General features: G+C 37.1%; 1 protein-coding gene across 1 annotated transcript; it reads left to right on the top strand.

Moving 5' to 3' along the window:
* The first annotated feature begins 4,269 nt into the window (after positions 1–4,269).
* On the top strand, positions 4,270–19,054 carry LOC135651567 (protein STICHEL-like). Its single transcript, XM_065171747.1, has 9 exons — positions 4,270–4,569; positions 5,039–5,088; positions 8,531–10,590; positions 12,487–12,706; positions 14,186–14,420; positions 14,537–14,727; positions 17,520–18,261; positions 18,635–18,707; positions 18,785–19,054. Exons 3-9 carry the CDS (start codon positions 8,632–8,634, stop codon positions 18,863–18,865), a joined length of 3,501 nt encoding a protein of 1,166 aa, XP_065027819.1. The 5' UTR covers positions 4,270–4,569; positions 5,039–5,088; positions 8,531–8,631; the 3' UTR covers positions 18,866–19,054.
* Positions 19,055–19,347: the final 293 nt, after the last annotated feature.

The raw sequence follows: 19,347 nt of genomic DNA, 5'->3' as shown, positions 1-19,347 counted from the left end.
AAACATTGTGGAATCCCATGTGTTGGACCAGCGGACTGTGTTCCACCATCTCAGGTACTTTTTATCACCTCCATAATTTGATTAGACTCAAATATAAAGACCTAATTTTTTGTTGTTTGACTTCTAAATGCCATCTCTTGATGTCCCCTTATAGGGAAAGGAAAGCAACATTCCTTGAAGCAAATTGGTCCATCATGCTTTTTGCTAGATCATGCAATAAGCATGCCAAATTTTAGTTTCCACTGATTATTATATGTGCATGAGAATTGTACTAGTGTGAGATCCTTCAACTAAGTCAAAGACAATGTGCTTTAGTTTAGTGTCAAGAGTTTATGTTCAGCCATGGTCCTTTGGATTCTAGACTCAAATATTGGAGATATCTGCAGTGGAAAATAAAAATGAAAAAACTGTAACAGGAAGCTTGCCTCATTTTTTTTTTATTTGTCCTAATACTGTAAGACCAAATCACATTGTTCAAATGAACAGGACTCAGGATTCCCAACCTTCATCCTGCCATTAAAATAAAGGCACCATGCAAGGTATGGAACATGGCTTCATATGCCCTTGACTGCCAAAAGGTTGTAGAGACCTTCACTGTTCATCATATAGTAGAGTCATTTACCCTCATATTTTTTCTGTCATCTATTAGTTAATTAGTTGGATAGATTTCTAGTCCCACCACTGTGATCTTATCAACTAGACATACCTGTACATTGAACAGTCATTCAAGGGCTTAATGTTGATTACATCTTGTATCATCTTGCTGTGGCAATTAAGCCAACTTTGCAGTCAAACACTACATTAAAATGTAAGTTAACAAAGTGTATCCAGAAAAATCAATTAATTACAGTGGAGGTAGAAACAATGATTGGAGAAGGCTCAGGATAAAGCTTTCTTGTGACAATTATCAGATCCCTATTCAAATACTAGAACTTAATCTCAAAGTGATTGCCATCCAGTCACAAAATATATGTGATGGCTGATGATTAAACAAACATAAAAAGATTAGTATTACTAGAAGGAAAGTGATTGCCATTGAACAAGCCCACCACAACCCTTCCTGCATCATCTCCTATTGGATACTTCAAAATGTGAATATTAATTTGGATAGACTGCATATAGGTCTGCTATAAAATGTCATCTGCATAGACTGAGGAGAGTAGACGAAACAAAAAAAACATTTAGATTTTACTTCAAAAAACATAATACTAATAGTCATAAAGAATTGATTACTAGATTAGAAGGATATGATGCATTATGTATGAAGGTAATGGAGAAGGTATAATAACAGTGTGTTCTCATGGAAGATGTCAAAAGGTGTAGAATGATAATGATGCCGCCTCATTAGAGCTTCCACAATAGCTGGAATAGGAGAGAAGTTGCAACCAAATAGAATATATAATCTTTTGGTCACATCAGTCAATATTTTCTTTGAACCCCCATAAGAATGCTCCTGCAACACTAGACAAGTTCTAAAAGCTTGCTATCTGTCAGAAGAGCATGGGAGAGCCTTACGGATCTCCTTTACAGGTATGCAGAGCCTCATCATGTGGAGCATTCATCTGAAAGAACAGAAGCTGAGCCAACCACAGTTTCAAGGTGATTTATATACATAGGGCACTGACCAAACTCCTTTAGTTTAGCTTGAGATGGATAGATAGCAGCAGTAATGGTGAATAGGTTGATTAATTGTTTCCATCACACTCTTGCTCAAGAAGAAGAAGAAAAATAGTTCTGATTACACCTATTGCTTATTCAATATTGTTTCTGATGTTGATTAGTATAGTCCTCTTCTCAGTTTCACATCATTCAATTGTGAACTTGTTTGTTATTTGTGTTAATAGATTTCTTAATTCAGCATGATTCTTGCCCTCCACTTGAGTTAGCTGGAGAAGACACTGATATGGAGAAACTAGTCACAGTTGGTTTGATGGCTAAGCATGTGAGATAGAAAGAGAGTTGGAAGTATAAAACCAAAGGTAAGAAAGGAAGAAAAGAGAGGGGATTTGAATATCTTAACAGAGCTAGAATAATTTGGATCTCTACCTGTAACACATCTATGTGACTGCCTTGGTTGGTCATTTATTTGATTGGAAGCTGACAAGCCATCAAGAACAAATCCATCTCTATCCACTGAAACCAAGGGTAGAATCTTTCACCATGTGCAAGAGGGTAACCCTTCTCATTGATCTGAATTGGTGCAAACTCACTAGATTCAACAAGATGGCCAACAAAAGACTGCCCAGGCAACTAATGGTGGGTGCCATTGACTGGCCCTTGCACCTTCAGAAGAAGATCTAATTCTCTTTCCATCTTTTAAAGCAGAAATAGTGTGATCAGACTTATCAGCAGACATACAAAAACAATTTGGTCATGTTGCTTCCAAGATTGTTTAGCAATAAGAAGACTAACAAGACATCCATAAGGAGATGACTGAATGAATATAAAAATAGTTATCTGTATTCTTCTTAGGTTTGCTACATCTCCCAGCACAGCTTGCATCATTAATTCATGATTAGGTGATAATCTCTCATCTAAACATTTCCTGTAACAGGATGACACAAGAAGTGGATATTTGTGCAGTCAACATTGGCTTAAAAGAATAAGAAGAAGACATCATCCCTTCATGCCACTGGATGCACATCCACCACCAACCCACTTCACATAGAATAATACTATTCTGACCAGCAGATGGAACATTCAACCAACATAAGCAGATCTAAAACAGATGTTGTAGTTTATGTGGCTTGCAATGTGCATAGATTGCATCTCCATGAACCCTACCTCTCTGTTCTTGCTTTTGTCATATGGTGGTACTTCAAAGTTTCCATCTAGGGTGGAAGGTCTCACATGCATCTACAACTGCTGCATGTTTTATATAGATTCCCAAGCTAAACAGAGGCTCTTGTGATCCTATACATATATGAGAAAGGCTAGCATAAATCCAGGTCTTGCCTTTGGAGTAGGCATGTGAAATAATTAAAGTCAAAAGGATCCAAAGAATATGATTGGCAATGGAGGACACTCTGTGACTGATAAAGCTCTAATCCCTACCTTTCTGCCATCAGGTCAATGTCACTCCATTTCATCTTGTTCTTTCCACACAAAGTTTGAAGAAAAATATCAGCAAACATGAGATTTGAGTAAGAATAAAAATGGTGGCTGAAGGAAGATTACAGAAGTAGAACTTGCTGATGGTCAATGTAGAACTTGCTGATGGTACCAGATTAGTAGCTTGACCATGCTATCAAATCAGCATTTACTTTTTTTTTTTTTTTTGGCAAGGAAGAATCCAGGAAAGCAATCCTACATGTAAGTGACTGGATTAAAATGTACCCTAGATTAGGTGATAGGTTTTCAGATCAGTAATGCAAATTGTCAGCTGCTTCTGATGCTGAAATTTTGCTTCTTCTAAGTTGACTTTCTTTTGTAAAGATTATTGTGGCACCAAACTGCACTGTTGACATATTCATAATGTCAACCCATGTAATTTCACTTTCACTTTCACTTTCACATGGAGAAACACAAAAAATGACAAGGAAAAGTATGATCTTTGTTATACATGTTTCTTGAGATGGTGCACTTGATTGTTATTAATTTAATTTCTTTGTTGCCCTCTCAGTAATCTTCTATCACCTTCAAGTAATTTTCATCAAAATTTAAAATTTTGCTATTCATTTTAATTGTTTCTTACCCTGTCTAATTTATGAAAATAAAACATCAAAAGAAATATGTCAAGGAGAATTTTTTTTTGATTAAATATTCTCAAAGCTTTCAATTACTTCTTTTTCCTAACAAAAAATAATGATTTTGAAAGGAGTTCATACACCTAATACTTTTACTTGTACTAACTTATTTCATTTTCTTTCTTTTCTACTGGTAATTTTATTTATCATGCACATTAAATGCTTTATCATATCCATATTATTATTTTTATTTTCTGAATGTCATTAACAAAAAACCTTAGCAAAATTAGTAGTCTTGTAAGACACATAAGCGACCAAAATTGGATTGGATTTCGTGCTTGTATTGATTTGGTATATTGATTACACTTTCCTGATAGGTTCATTAAGTATATAAAAAGCTTGATTTGCAATGCTTTCAGAAAATTAATAGCATTATCAGACAACATTTCATTATTATTATTATTATTATTATTATTTTGCTTTGTTAAACAAAGATACCGTACGACAAAGGAAAAAAAGGGGAGAAAAAATAATATAAAAAAGGAATAGTAGTAGAATAAGAAGGGGAAAGAGAAAAGGGAGGAGAGAGGAGGAGCCAGTTTGGCGAACACATGGCCAATGGCAGCATCGCCAAATTTTGGAATCTCGGCGGGATTGGGGGGAAATCTTTAATAGTTTCGGCGTGTCGGAAGCGAGTGAGGGTAGCCGCCAGCTCAAACCCTAAAAAAAGCGATCAAATAGAGCTAGAAATCTGGGATCGTCTCCCACTGCGGAGGAATCGTCTTTAAAGCTCCTTCACTCCCACATTTTGGAAATCTTGACTTGTTTCACTCGGTCAATCCTCGCTCTTCGTTCGTTTCTTTCACCAAGTTGAGATTTTGAGGTAACTCTTTGACTTAAAAATCCCTCCTTTGCCTTCTTTGTGAAAGTTGGCGTATACTTTTATTGTTCATCATGCTTCAGGCAGAAAAAACATGGATCCGATTTAGGGGTTTTCCGCATTTGTTCAATGCCATTTCTGCAAAAGGTGCCATTATGCAGAAAAATGATGAGGTTTTCCGTTGAATGATGGAAGGATCTTTATTTCGTGGTGCTGAAGATCGGGCGTTTTTGTGAACGTTTTGAGTTACAATTAGAATGCTGAATCTTTTTGAGGGAAATTTCTGTGATATGTGCAGCCTTTTTCCGACTAAAAGTACTGATTTTAGTTCTATTCTTTGTTTCCTTTTGGGTGCCTAATCGTTGCTTCCAAATCTTGATTCTTGTTGCTCTTCATGGGTTATGGTCGAGTTTGTTTCAGGACTAGTGCCACGCTTTTTGGCTCGTAATGTACATTTGTTTTTCTTTCTCAGGATCATTGTACTTAGCACATGCCATCAAGAATTCCACATAGCACATGACGGTATGTATGTTTTTGATGCTTCCTTTAGTGTGTCTATTTGCTTCTGTTGTCATTTTTTGGGATACGGCTGGATGGATAAAAGGCTACTAATGTTTAATTGTTGTGTGCTCTTGTGATTCATGTTTGTTTGAATTTTTTGTGGAATTTCCTTCCAATTTTTACACCTCAACTACTTTGTTGGGCTATTGCACACAACATTTTAAATGAAACATTCTCACCATTTTTAGATAATGCAAAGTTCATTGTACAAAGAGCCAATTAAGTTCCATGTGTCTTTTGGTTATTCCTTTAGAAGGGCCTTCTGAGCCTTCTTTTTCTAAATTTTGTAACCGTATAGACAAATTTGATTTATTTATTTGTTGATGTTTTTGTACTTCTCTCACTGTTAGTGATGAATTACTAGCAGATATAATCCAAGAAGAGCCAGTCAGTGAATGATAGATGTACATCCCCGTCTAGCCACTCTTCACATTCACATGCACATAGCTAGTATGGCATAACTTGAATTCTGGGTTGTAGAGTTTTAGTTAAGTTGGATCAATTTGACCATTAGTGTTATATACTTCACACTACAAGTGTGGTTCATTCGGAAGAAACATCTCATGGCCACCTGATAAGCCAATATCGTCATTTAATTCACCCTTGGTCACTATGCTCATTCACATGTATATATATATATATATTTTTTTTTTTTTCCGAGGACAGGGAACTAGGGATAACAAAGATGAATAACAAATATTACTCCAAGTGCCCCATTGGTTGATTGAATTACCAAGTATTGAATATAATTTGCTGGCATCGCCAAATCAATTAAATTATTTATCACATCATATGAGCTCAACGTTGACTTTTGAATGCCATGCAAGTGATCCATCATATAGTTTGAATGACAAAGGTAAATGAGTGTCTAATTGCCAACCTCCTTATCTGTCCATTTTTTGATGATGTCGCAACTCTACTTGACATATTGCCTCCACTTTATTCAATTATATTTAACTAAAGAAGTTCAGATCCAAATATCCTATTTGCCAACCACATGCATATTACTGATGATGATTAAGTAAACAAATCTGATGGCAACGGTCTGATGCATGCCTTTTCATTCGTTAATTAAGTTCCTTAATTTTACTTTTCTCTTCCTTTTTTTTTGGCAGAGTTATTGATTTTTCATTGCCAATATTTCATGCATGTGCATATCTGTGCATATAAACTGTTATTTTCTTGTGGCTTCATTGTTTATGAAGAGTAGGCTTGTTTGATAATTTTAAGTTCTTTTTTGTGAAACATTGTACTTCTCTTATGATGTGTCATCAGATAATTTTTTCTTGACTATATGGTGATAAATGCAAACGCCACTCTACCTGAGGTCATATTGCAAATCATACTTGTCTTGTCATCTATTCAGTTAGAAACTTTAAAGATGCATTGTGTCAGGAAATGGGCCATGTTAAAAATGGATTGAGAAATAATCCAATGCTGCTGAGTTCAGAATCTGGATAGAAAATCATTTACACTAATTTGGTTTTAGCTTAGGTTTTGTTATATTGAGAAATTTTCCTACATTGGTATGGGTTGTTTTGAGATGAAATTTTGAATTACATTCAGACCATACTGAGTGTGTCAAGATTGCCTTACATTGCTTAGGAACTGGTAAAATATCTAAAATGTCATAAATTTGTTGTCTGCATTATTTTGTGTTATTTTGCAATGGTGTTGGATACTGAAACAGAAAGGAAATCAACAATGGTATTAGATTATCTGAAACAACTAAGTGTTGGCTTCACTGCTGTTTTATCTTGTTGTGTCTTGAAAAAGTTCCAAATATCCTTCAGCCTGAACTTTAACCAAGAAAAATTAAATCATTGCATATTGAAGTCTTATTCTTGTCATATACAGATTATTGCTGTGTAAGTTTATGTTTAGTATAGTAGTTTTTTGTACAATCCACAAATTCGCTAGTAAAACTTAAATTGTTTTCAAGCAATTTTTTTTCAAATACATTATTAACATAATTTTGTACAAAATATCACATGAAGTCAAACTAGTAGCCGTTTTAGTCATCAAATAATCATGCATGAGCACATAGAGTTACTTGTAAGTAGGTGCTCAGACATCAATTGTCTTTTTAAGAAGTAAAGGGTTAGCCTACGCCATGACAAAACTACTCATCTGTGACCCAGTGACTAGGGTAAGACTATACATATTGACCTTTCCCAAATCTCCCATTGGCAGGAGCCTTATGGACTAGGTTGCCCTTTTAATTTTCTTAATGAGAAGTGTACTAAGAGTTCAAGAATGTTATGTATAGGGTAATTAAGCGAAATCCTGTTGGACATGACTATCCCTTGCCCTGTAAATTTTTGACTAAATATTCATTTGGGAGACAACTTTTTAAAGCTTGATAATTTTTTTCAGTGATTGAAAGAGGCGCTCGGGCGAGGCGAGGCGAGGCCCGAGCGACTCGCTAATGTCCCAGGCGGCGCGCTTCAAACAGGCGCCGCCTGGGCGCTCGCCCGAGCCTAGGCGCTGGGCGCTTCGGGCGAGCGCCTAGGTAAACCAAGTGACCGAACCAGGATTTTAGGTCTGGTTCGGTTGTTAGTTGGTATTGAACCGACTAAACCAATATAACCCTTACCCAACCCTAACCCGCTGCCGCTGCTCGCGCCTCCCGCGAGCCCTCCAGCTGCTCGCACCTCCCGCGAGCCCTCCCGCTACTCGCGACTCCCGCGAGCCCTCCTGCTGCTCGCGCCTCCCACGAGCCTTCCCTCTGCTCGCGACTCCCGCTGCTCGCGCCTCCCGCGAGCCCTCCCAGCTGCTCGTGCCTCCCGCGAGCCCTCCTGTTGTTCGCGACTCCTGCGAGCCCTCCCGCTGCTCGCGCCTCCCGCGAGCCCTCCTGCGAGCCTTCCCTCTGCTCGCGCCTCCCGCGAGCCCTCCTAGCTGCTCGCGCCTCCCGCGAGCCTTCCCTTTGCTCGCGACTAGAATTTTTATTTAAAATAGCATATTTTTATTTAAAATTTTAAATAATTATATTTATTAATTATATTATATATTTTTATATTTTAGCGTCTCGCTTCGCTTGGGCGAGCGCCTAGCGCCTCGGGCGTTTTTGGACCTTGGCGCCTTTTGGCGCCTAGCGCTTTTTAAATCACTGAATTTTTTTTTACTAATTCATCACTTACATGTACCCAATTTTAATTCATTTAGCTCATTAGGCAACTTATACAGCACAGCTAGATGTGGATTTGATGAATATGATCATTTGAGTTTAATCGGACGTAAGACAACTTATCTTGTGTATCATGTTTTGATGTGAAAATGATCATCAATGTTTCTCCATAAAGTCTTTGCTTATTCTTTCATGCATGTTTTATTTTTGATTTCATGATTACTGTGTGGATTAACTTGTTTTTTTCTATATGATGAGAATTATTCTATTTTGCAGGAAAGTGACAAAGCCAAGTCACTACCTAATGCATTAAGAAGAATGCATCGGGTTATGAATCGTACAATCTGTTGATCTTGAGTAATTTTTATGGTGCTAGAATGGTGGAAAATTGTGTTGGTCCGAGTGAACTTCACTTGAAGAAGGAGCTTACTGCTCTTCAAAAGGCACGATTCTTACGTGACCCTGAGACATGTTCATCTTGGAGGTCACATGTGAGTTCTAGATCATTTATTGCTACTTCCAGTCTAAACTATGGAAATGGAACAATAGGGAGCATAGCTGCAGAAAACAACAATGATGTCTCTGAAAAAAGTAGCAAGGTGTATCTTTGTAATTGGAGGCATTATTCTACTAAATCTAATGAAATTGGAGATTTAGATGATGAAGGCAAACAACTGTCAGTTATGGAAACTTCAGAAGACAACATAAGTAATCATCATTGTGTGGATTCTATGAGTGACACATATCCTGAATTTCCTTTGAGCATGTATAAACTTTCCAGAACAAATTCAGAGGCTCCATGCGGCAGAACTGATAGAAACTCAAGAAGTTCTATTTTGAAAAAAGGTGTGATTAAGCATTCAGCCATCTCGACACTGCTGGACACGGGATCCAGTTCTTTAGGTATTCTTAACTCAGGTGAGCAATCTGATGATACGGAGAACTGTATCTCTGAAGATCTACGCCAATTGAAGCACGAGCTGTCTAAAAAAAAGTGTTACCGTTCTTGCTCTGCATCACCTTTAATCAGTGAATCTGGATATGGCAATTTGTCATGTTCCTCAAAAATATTTAGAACAACCGTAAGAGAAGGGTCATCTCAATCATGTACTCCCACATCAACAAACTCTTACTACAAATATGGTGCTCAGAACCCCAGCATCATTGATTCTTGTGATGGAACTGCAGCTTCTTTTGATGGGGATGAACTGGATCAGCCAGACTTCCCGAAAGGTCAAGGATGTGGCATGACTTGCTACTGGTCAAAGGGAACTAAATATAGAGGAACTGGAGGTCTTTATTCTCCTTCACTGTCAGATACTCTAAAAAGAAAAGGCAGTAGCATTCTATGTGGAAGCCAGTCATTGCGTAATAAGAAAAGATCGTCTGGTTCCCAAAAGCAGAAGTACATCTCAACATGTTCTCAAGGTTTGCCTTTGTTGGCTAATAGTTGTGATGAAGGTAGTTCCTCCTTAGATACTGCTAGTGATGAGCTTTCAACTAAACTTGGGGAGCTTGATTTGGAGGCAGTAAGCCGGTTAGATGGAAGGAGGTGGTCTAGCTGTAAAAGCCATGATGGACTTGAGCTAGCTGCACCTGGAGATTCTGACTTGGAGATAGTGGATAAGAGAAGCTTAAGCCATAAATACCAGCCTAGGTCCTTTGATGAAGTAATAGGCCAGAATATTGTTGTTCAGTCGCTCAGTAATGCAATTTTAAGGGGAAGAGTAGCTCCAGCCTACCTGTTTCAGGGTCCTCGTGGCACAGGAAAAACATCAATTGCAAGAATATTTTCAGCAGCCTTAAATTGTTTGTCTAAAGAAGATAAGAAGCCATGTTGGTTATGTAGGGAATGCACTGCTTTTTCCTGCAGGAACAGAACAAACATGAACGAAGTGAATGCCACAAATAACAAGGGTTTGGATAAATTTAGATATTTGTTGAAGAATCTCTCGTTATCTAAAGCAACTTCACAATATAAGGTTTTTGTTATTGACGAATGCCATATGTTGTCTCCAAAAATTTGGTCATCATTCATGAAGTTTCTTGAAGAACCAATGCCTCGTGTTGTCTTCATATTTATAACAATTGACCCTGAGAACTTGCCTCATTCCATTATATCACGTTGTCAAAAATATGTCTTTTCAAAGGTCAAGGATATCGATATAATCTGCCGACTGAGAAAACTCTCTGAACAAGAGAATCTCGATGTTGAACTAGACGCTCTAGATTTAATTGCTTTGAATTCAGATGGTTCACCAAGAGATGCGGAAACAACACTTGACCAATTGAGTTTGCTGGGCAAAAGAATCACTACTTCTCTTGTAAATGATCTGGTTAGTTTGATTCTAATTTAACTTTAGTCTGAATAAAACCTGTGATTTCAGCTTGTACTTGCTTTAATAGTCAATATGGCTCACTTAGATCTTCTCTGCACTTCACCTGATGTAGATACTTTAAATGAAACGATTAATGAAAATCTAGTTTGGAACATTTACAATTTTCAAACAATCCTCAGTCAGTTTAGGTCCTTCCAGAAAGTGTAGATTTTGATGATTTTGGATGATAACTTTGAGTTCTTCAATTATCTGAATTCTACATTTAGCTCCAAATTTCTGTCTTCTGCTTTATGGCAATACAAACTTTGGATTATTTTCATATCCTTTATCATTGGATTAAAACATGGGCTAAGATTGTAGATTTCATTTCCATCTTAATTGTAATCTCCATCTGACATGTACACAATTGCAAGAAACAAGTCTTGTAGCCTGGCTTTGTGATGGTGATATTTAACTATGTAATTTGCACTTGATATAACATCATTGTTGCAATAACTTTCAGTTTAGATGATCTTACATCCATATCTTGATTTGCAACTTCACTTTCACTTGATTGTGTATATACTATTCTAATCATTCTTGGTTATATATCTCTCCTTGCCTCTAGGCATTACTAACAAAGGAGGGCTTCGCTTGTAGAAGCAAAATTTCTCGTTTAAACCACCTGGCCTTTCATCCTTGCCAAGGTGAAGTCAAATTTGAGACTTGAAGAGTTGACTGGGAAATTGAGATTCTGTCATACCAAACCAGTGCTTGTTTCTTCTAATCTAGATAAAGCTTAGGCATGTTGCTTCAGATAATTGCAAAGTAATAGAGCCTAGAATGTAGCCACATTTTAACTTAGGTTTCACAAACCATATCTATCTAAATGTTAGACCATCTCAAACAGCACTGGTTTTGATGCACAAAATATTGAATGCACCAACATCATCTGACCTCCCTCCTGTGTGGTTGAGGTCTCACAAATATGCAGAAACTCCCTGTAGTCAACTTCTCCTACTTCTACCCACTACGTGGTGCAATTGCAACCTCAATTTCAATAGATATCCCAGAAAATAGTACACTGATTAGTTATTGCTGAGTGCAAGAACAGGTATGTTGCACTGAAGAACATAAAATTGTACAATTTTGTTTTTTTCATTGAGTAAAATAAAAAGTGAGGAAAGGCAATGAATCTGTAATGTGAGCCAAAATGCTCTACCACTCATAATTAGCTATGATTGCAGTATGGCATGGAGTGGCATGCACCATATTCTCAACATCTTAGCATGAAAATATAGTTCTATATGGAGACAAACATGGCATGGTGCGGTCATCTGCTAAGCTTAAAGATAGTAACCTCAGACGACAATTTGCTTTCTATCAGGCATCATCCCTCTGTTTGTTAGGGATATATTATAATCATCTACCATCACATGCAACTTAGTTATTGCATCCTTAACCGGTTCTTCAGCAAGTATTTCATTATAACGTCCACTTTCCAATCATCTGGAGATAATACTTTAACTTTTAAGATCATATATGATAGCATCTGAAATTTAAAAGGGATGTATGGTACTTGGAAGTTTCCAGAGAGCTAATCATAATTAGGATCCTATCAATCTTTGACTCAGAACAATTTGATTATCTTCTTGAACCCATCTTTTTAGCATAGAAATTTTGTAAGTAATATAGTTACCATTATATAGGAATTAGTATATTTTGCATGAAAATAATAGAAAAATCTCAAGTTGTTTTAAAATGTTTTTTTGTTCTCAACATTGTTAGAAGTTTTGTTGCTTTTATGTTATTTATTAGTGAGAAGCTGGTTTAGGTCAAGCTGCATATGTATTTATTTGTTGGATTTAATGGAAATATTTCTTTTATCCATAAACTCTCTTGGAAATCTTCCAGGTTGGAGTTGTTTCAGATGATAAGTTGCTTGATCTACTGGAGATAGCCATGTCATCAGACAATGCCGAAACTGTTAAAAAATCTCGAGAGCTGATGGATTCTGGTGTTGATCCAATTGCCTTGATGTCCCAATTAGCCAGTCTTATAATGGACATAATTGCTGGTACTTATGAGTTAACCAACTTGCAAAGTCATGACATACCCCTTGGGAAGAGAAGTCGTGAGTACATCAAATCAAATTATATCCGTATTATAAAGATCAAGTTGATAGCATATTTTCCATATTGTTCTATTATTTGCTTTGATTGTTGTTGAAGTGTTAAATAAAATAGAGTATGTACCATCCATCATTTTCTTGAATTTCGAATGCACTATAGCTCCTTCGACTATTGTGATACTGTAGGACAATAGAGGGTTGGAATATGGAAAGCAGGTGAGTCAACATGTTGAACATGATCATTGATTTTTGCTGTATAAATTAAAAGTCAACAGAAACAAGCATGAAAAAGAAGGAAAAGGGACCAGCTTCCATAAAGTAGTGGTTACATATACAAGAGAGGGCCTAAAATCTTGATATTATTCGGTGGAAATCTAATAAGTTGAAAATTTAGAAAAAATAGATCATTTTAGATTATGTGCTCTGAGATGTTTCGTATTTCTTTTTTGTGTAGTCCAGTACCTTATGCTGGACTGATATTTAACTCGTACTACATAGAGTGTTATCCTGGGTCAACTTAGTGATCTGATGGGACAAGCATAGACAAGGAAATTGTGAATTCATGGGTTTACTTGTTGACAATGACTAACCTGTAACAAGTCATCGTCTCTTATATTTAGTTGTTCACCATCATCTCTTTTCTTGTAGACTGTAACTATAGGTAGTTCAACACAAATTTTCTTCTTGTTCTCTATTGTTGGTCTTGTTGTTTTTCTTGTTCTTTAAAAAAATGATTTTGATCCATTTATTTTAGCTGCATTGCTGTTGCTGTTTATCTAGTTTAAAGATTGCTGATGCTATTTTATTAAAAAACCAGTGAAAATGTGCAAGCTGAATATTTTGGGTCTCTAAATCATATGTGCCTAGACAAATCAACTTGGCTGAAACGTAGTTGCGCCCACCAAAATAATTTAATGTAACTAATCTAGAAAATCTAAAACAAACAGCCCAATTCTCTCCTACCAAACTAATCCTAGGCAACTTTATTATAGAATTCTGAGCAAAGGAACATAGTATTACGACTCCAACAGCAAAAGTTGGATATATTTTGTTCTCAAATCATAATTTTGCTTCTGATTAATTTTAGCACTAAAAAGTAGAATTATCCTATACATATGACTCATGAATCTGTAAGCGAACTTCATATATCACAATCTTGAATTTTGTCATGTTTTAACTGTTCAACATATTATATTTCTGAATAGTGGCTATATATCATATGCCTGCACAATCTGAATTTCCTTCCGTTCCTAGTATTGTCATCATATCAAATGTTATTCTCATTCGTTGATAATAGATCTTACATTCTAATATATCCTGCCTGTCTGACCTAAAAAATATTGAGAGGTGTTGAACTGTATTTTTGCAATTCAATATAAAGTACAAGGACACTTTATTGGTGTTTTATTTTAGTCCTTTTATTCTGCAATGAATTCCATTAGATTTTGAGCACTGACTTGCTTGATTACCTCTGATGTGTAGTGACTGAAGCTGAGTTGGAAAGACTAAGACAGGCTCTCAAGATTCTTTCTGATGCTGAAAAACAGCTAAGACATTCAAGTGAGCGCTCAACATGGTTCACAGCAGCTCTACTACAGCTTGGTGCTGGTCATAATTTAGAAAGTACTCAGTCAAGCAACAACACTAGAAGGAGCACTAGAGGAACTGATGATGTGGTGTCTGACATGGTTTGTGACTCCAGAATCTGCAAGAACAGGTTTCATTCTCTGCTCACCATCCAGGAATCAGTTCATTTTTATATGTTAGACACCAAAGTGCCCCACAACATATAGAATGAGAATGAATGATGAGTTATGTGTTGCCTGCAAACAGGACATCTCTTGATGGTACCTTGACTGAGTCTGGCCCGACAGGTGATGCGACTGATATGAAGGTATATAAATATGTAAGCCTAGATAAACTGGATGAAATCTGGAGAAGGTGCATTGATGGATGCCATTCAAGGACATTAAGGCAATTGTTATATGACCATGCAAGGGTAGCATCAATCACTGAAAATGAAGGTAAGACATTTTGTCCTAATACAAAGTTTTACTTTAAAAGTTGACTGACCTGGTAAAATTATGTTGCTTCATTAATCATATTGTCACGACCCGAGTTTGATGAATCAATTGACCAATAACTCCATTTTGGTCCGTCAATCACAGACCAAAATGAGAGTTTTTGTAGTACACTCATCAAGCCCATATAAGATAATCATACTCATTGCCCACTTCCGATGTGGGACTAATGGGATATTACAATATCCCCAACTCAATTAGCTTGACGTCCTCATCAAGGTCCAACATAACCCAGATCGAACCCTAGCATAGTGCATGTGAGGTTTAACTCAGTGGTGGCTCCACGCTGTGATGAGTTCTTGACTCCATCCACGGGTAGCCCTTTCCTACTCGAACCCTCTCACCCTGCCCAAATACTAGGTCGACTCTGATACCAAATGTCACGACCCGAGTCTGATGAGCCAATTGGCCAATAACTTCATTTTGGTCCTTCAACCACGGACCAAAATGCTTAAGCGGGAGTTTTTGTAGTACACTCATCAGGCCCATATAAGCCAATCATACTCATTGCCCACTTCCGATGTGGGACTAATGGGATGTTACATATATACTTGCTGGTAATCAGTCTCGTACATCAAAATTTTTTCTCCATGTGATGGAAGCTTTTATAGATTATTTGGTTATTCCCTTTTGCACCGTTAAACTGTGTCAGACAATATTACATCTATGAATTAAAATCTAGACAAGGTTATGCAATCATGTGTAGGTATCAGAATTCAGGGTATGAGAAATTTTTTCATTGGTATTCAAAGGCCTTTCTTAAAGAATATTTGTCATGAACAAGATAGATGGCGGAGTTGTTTTTTTAGTGTTAATTTCAAGGATTGCAATTTCGTACTATACCGAAGTTTTGATCTCAGCTCGGTACTATACCGAGTGGTATGCTTTAGCGTATCGCTTGGTGTGTGTGTTTATATATATATATATATATATATATATATATGTGTGTGTGTGTGTGTGTGTGTGTGTGTGTGTGTGTGTATATATGTGTATATATATATGTGTGTATATATATAAGTTCAAAAATAAAAAAAGAGGCGTCGTCTCGTTTCTTCTCCCCGCGTGGGGAACGGTTTCTTCTCCCCTCCAAGGCTTCTTCTCCTCATGCGGATGAGAAGTGACCGACGACGCCGAGGCCTTGTCACCTCAGATAAGGAGGCGACATCTCATATGCGGTGTCCGGCGAGGGAGGGCGGTGACAGATCGGGATCGTCGAGGGAGAGCGGCGTTGGATCTCTAGGTTCTCTCTTTTCTTCTCCCTCGGCTAATACCGCCCGCTACGGTAATGGGGCGGAAATAGCCACAATCGACGGTACCGCCCGGTAGCGGACGGTCCGTGTACCGATCTGTACGGACGGTATCATTCGTAATTAAAATCCTTCGCTAATTTTATCAATCAATAAAGGCTTTCTGTTGATGTTATTATACAAGGATGAACTTTTATTGATACTATCATAAGGAGACTTTGATCAATAGTCCTAAGTTCTTATTTCATGTAAATATGAAATAGTATTTCGTAAAAGTAGCTTTTTTCTTGAATAAGGCTTAAGTGTCATGGTGAGGTTACTTCTTTATGACTTTGATGCTCAGGGTTTTCTTTACATCAGTAATCTCTTTGCTTATATACGCTCCACAGACCTTGTATTGGTGAGAGCTTGTTCACATAGCTGCTGCATTTTTGCTTCTTTTTTGAATCAGTTAATTAGAAATGCTGGTAAGGCCAAGTATGATATTCCATGGGCAAAAAGGGTAAACCTAGTGCATGAGACTCATATAAGTATGTAGCCTTACCCCTATACTTGTGACTTCCATGACGCAAGACCTGTGCACGGAGGATTGTATTGTTTTTATGACTTCCATGACACAAAAGAACAACCTCACTGGATTAGCAAGACTGGTTCTCTAAGTGTCACATTCCATATATGTATGAACAATATGACTTTTTTTGTGGGTGGACCTCATCCATTTGCTTCACTGTTCAGTTTTTACATCAGTGTCATCATGTCATATTTGTTCTTATCCAGCCAGATTGACTGAAAAACAGATGTTCAGTTTCAGATTGATTCTTCATCAATAATGTTAAGCAATAAAAAAGAATCATTTTTGTGTTTTTCTTCTTTATTCAAATTGCACATAATTAGGTAGATGTATGCATCACGGAAAACGTTATGCAGCTCGGAGATCAATCAGATTAGCGATCTTAAGATGGAGATATCAGCAAACAATGAGTTGATACAAACTGACATATTGTCAATGACTGCAGTATTAGTCTGCCAGTAACTGCCAGTCTTAAATCTATGCCAGTAACCGTCAGTCTTGCCTGTTTTAGTCTCTTCTATTCTCTAGAATGTCTCATATTCTTGGTGTCCTTGCTGTAGCTAGTGCATCTTTTGTTGGACTTACATGGATCTCCTATTTTGACCATCCTATACTTGTTCTTTATGGTTGCTGTCAATCTCAGTATCCTCAATCAGGTTAGATGAATTTAATTGCTTGATACAATATTCTGTTAATTTTGAAAGGCTTCTTGCTATTTTGTTTTTTTAGAAATTCTATCAATGCCACACATTTTAGTATGAAAAGATGGCCACTTCATTATCAAAATTTTCCTTTAACAGTCGTGCATATTGAATCTATTTGTTGTAAGAGGACAAAATTAAATTACTGATACTGTGTTTTGTGTCAAATTGAAGTTGCTTTTCTTGACAGAGTTAATTATTTTACCCCTTCTTCAGGAACTTTGGTTGCTCTGATAGCATTTGAGGATGACAAGATCAAGACCAGAGCTGAGAGATTTTTGAGCAGCATCACAAACTCATTTGAGATCGTCTTCAGACGAAATGTGGAGGTCAGGATGATTCTTGCAACTGAAAATTCTGATGAACGAAATGCTCTTTCAAGATCTCCTGCAGGGAATTCTGTAGAAAAAGATAATCAGAATATGATAGAATTAGATACTACAAATGGCCTTTCTGGTAAAGACAGATGCAAAGGGATCTCTTACTTGCCTGGAAAAAGTATAGGTCACTCCGACAGCTCTGTAACAGCAGAAGACTTCCTGGTAGCCAGGATTCCCAGCATTTCAGTTGAAGGAAAAAATGACTCATGTCTTAGTGAAGATCAAGGGCAACTGGATTCAACACAAAGCTTTCCAAGAACAGCTGCAGATGAGCAAAAGTTAGAGAGTGCATGGCTTCAAGCTGCAGAGAAATATACACCTGAAATTATTAGTCATTCGAGGCCAGAGAAGAACCAAGTTCTGCCACAAAATGGTGTCATCTATCAGAACAATAATCAGTCATTCCTTGGACCTGCTGCAACATCAAAGAATAAGGTAGATGAATTAAAGCATGAAATCCAAGCTTTGAAAGTCAGCTATGCTGAGGGCGGCCACAAGGGACAAATAGGTGGTGCCGGTCAGTGTGTTGTTTCTCCAAGTTTATTGCACAGCAACACCACCAACGCCGACAAGAACTCGTGAGTTAATTTCTTGAGTGGAAAATCATGTGCAATCTGATTATTGTTCATCCATCTTCTTTTCTGCTTTTCTGATAGATAAGGTGAATTAATCAAAATATGGTGAATTAATCATGAACAAGTTTACTTAAATATGGTGAATTAATCAAAATCCTTACACAGTGCTTTTCTGCTTCTAGATCTATGCATAATATCACATAATCACTTGTTCAGTTCTTTGCTTCAAAGCTAATTTCTGTCTGATAAGACAAATCATGCATTATGATCAACTGTCTTCCAGGTTGTTTAACTTCAGTGCAGTTTCGTACATAAACATGGTTAATGCTTCGGTATATGTTAGTTGCACTTCTGAAATCATCAATTTATGTTGCAGGGGTTATGAATCATGGCCTGTATGCAATGGTCTCCTCTGTTGGAAGACCCACAAAAAAATCGAGGGACAAAAGGTATGAATTGAAGCTAGTAGATTTAGATATTTCATACTACATAGATATGGGAGTTTAAGCATCAACTTTCCTGTTAGTCTCAGGTAAAACAAGGAGTTCGTGTTAGATCGAAAAAGATCAGCCATATCTTCCATTGTTTGGACAGTGTGCGCAGCTGAAGTCCGCAGAAAGAAAATCCAGGAAATAAGCTTGTAAAACTTTTCGCCATGTTATCAATTTTTTCTTGTAGAAATGTCAGTTCTCTTTGGGTGGAAATCCCATATCTTGACAATGTATTCTCCTTTGTCTAATTGTACATGAGCAGAATTTTTCATGTTTCCAAGTATAAAAGTGGTATGGGTCTTTCATATTCTTGAGTCTTTTTGCAAATCTAATCAAATATCAGGATGGCGATGAAGTATCACAAATGCTTCATCAGGATCCACTTTAAGGTTTATGAACTGATCATGACTTTTATTAGAAGGAAAATATGTATCCTAACTAGATTACAGTTGATTGTACAGTCAAATTGCCATCAATCACTTCCATCTTGAGTTCATCAATGGACCCATCATCCATCATGCTGAGTGATTATGGCAGAAGATACTTTCTTTTTGGGTTGACCAACTAATTCCTAATCCGCAAATCAGTGGATTTCATG

Source organism: Musa acuminata, chromosome BXJ3-10, assembly GCF_036884655.1.
Source record: "Musa acuminata AAA Group cultivar baxijiao chromosome BXJ3-10, Cavendish_Baxijiao_AAA, whole genome shotgun sequence".
In the NCBI taxonomy this organism is placed as follows: Eukaryota; Viridiplantae; Streptophyta; class Magnoliopsida; order Zingiberales; family Musaceae; genus Musa; species Musa acuminata.
The sequence above is the reverse complement of the archived record's forward strand: the minus strand, read 5'-3'. Positions and strand labels throughout refer to the sequence as shown.

Coding starts and splice junctions, on each gene's coding strand:
- LOC135651567 (XM_065171747.1), top strand. CDS start 8,632: ATGGTGGAAAATTGTGTTGGTCCGAGTGAACTTCACTTGAAGAAGGAG. Junction 10,591..12,486: donor CTTCTCTTGTAAATGATCTG/GTTAGTTTGATT, acceptor GAAATCTTCCAG/GTTGGAGTTGTTTCAGATGA. Junction 18,708..18,784: donor AAAAAATCGAGGGACAAAAG/GTATGAATTGAA, acceptor CTTTCCTGTTAG/TCTCAGGTAAAACAAGGAGT.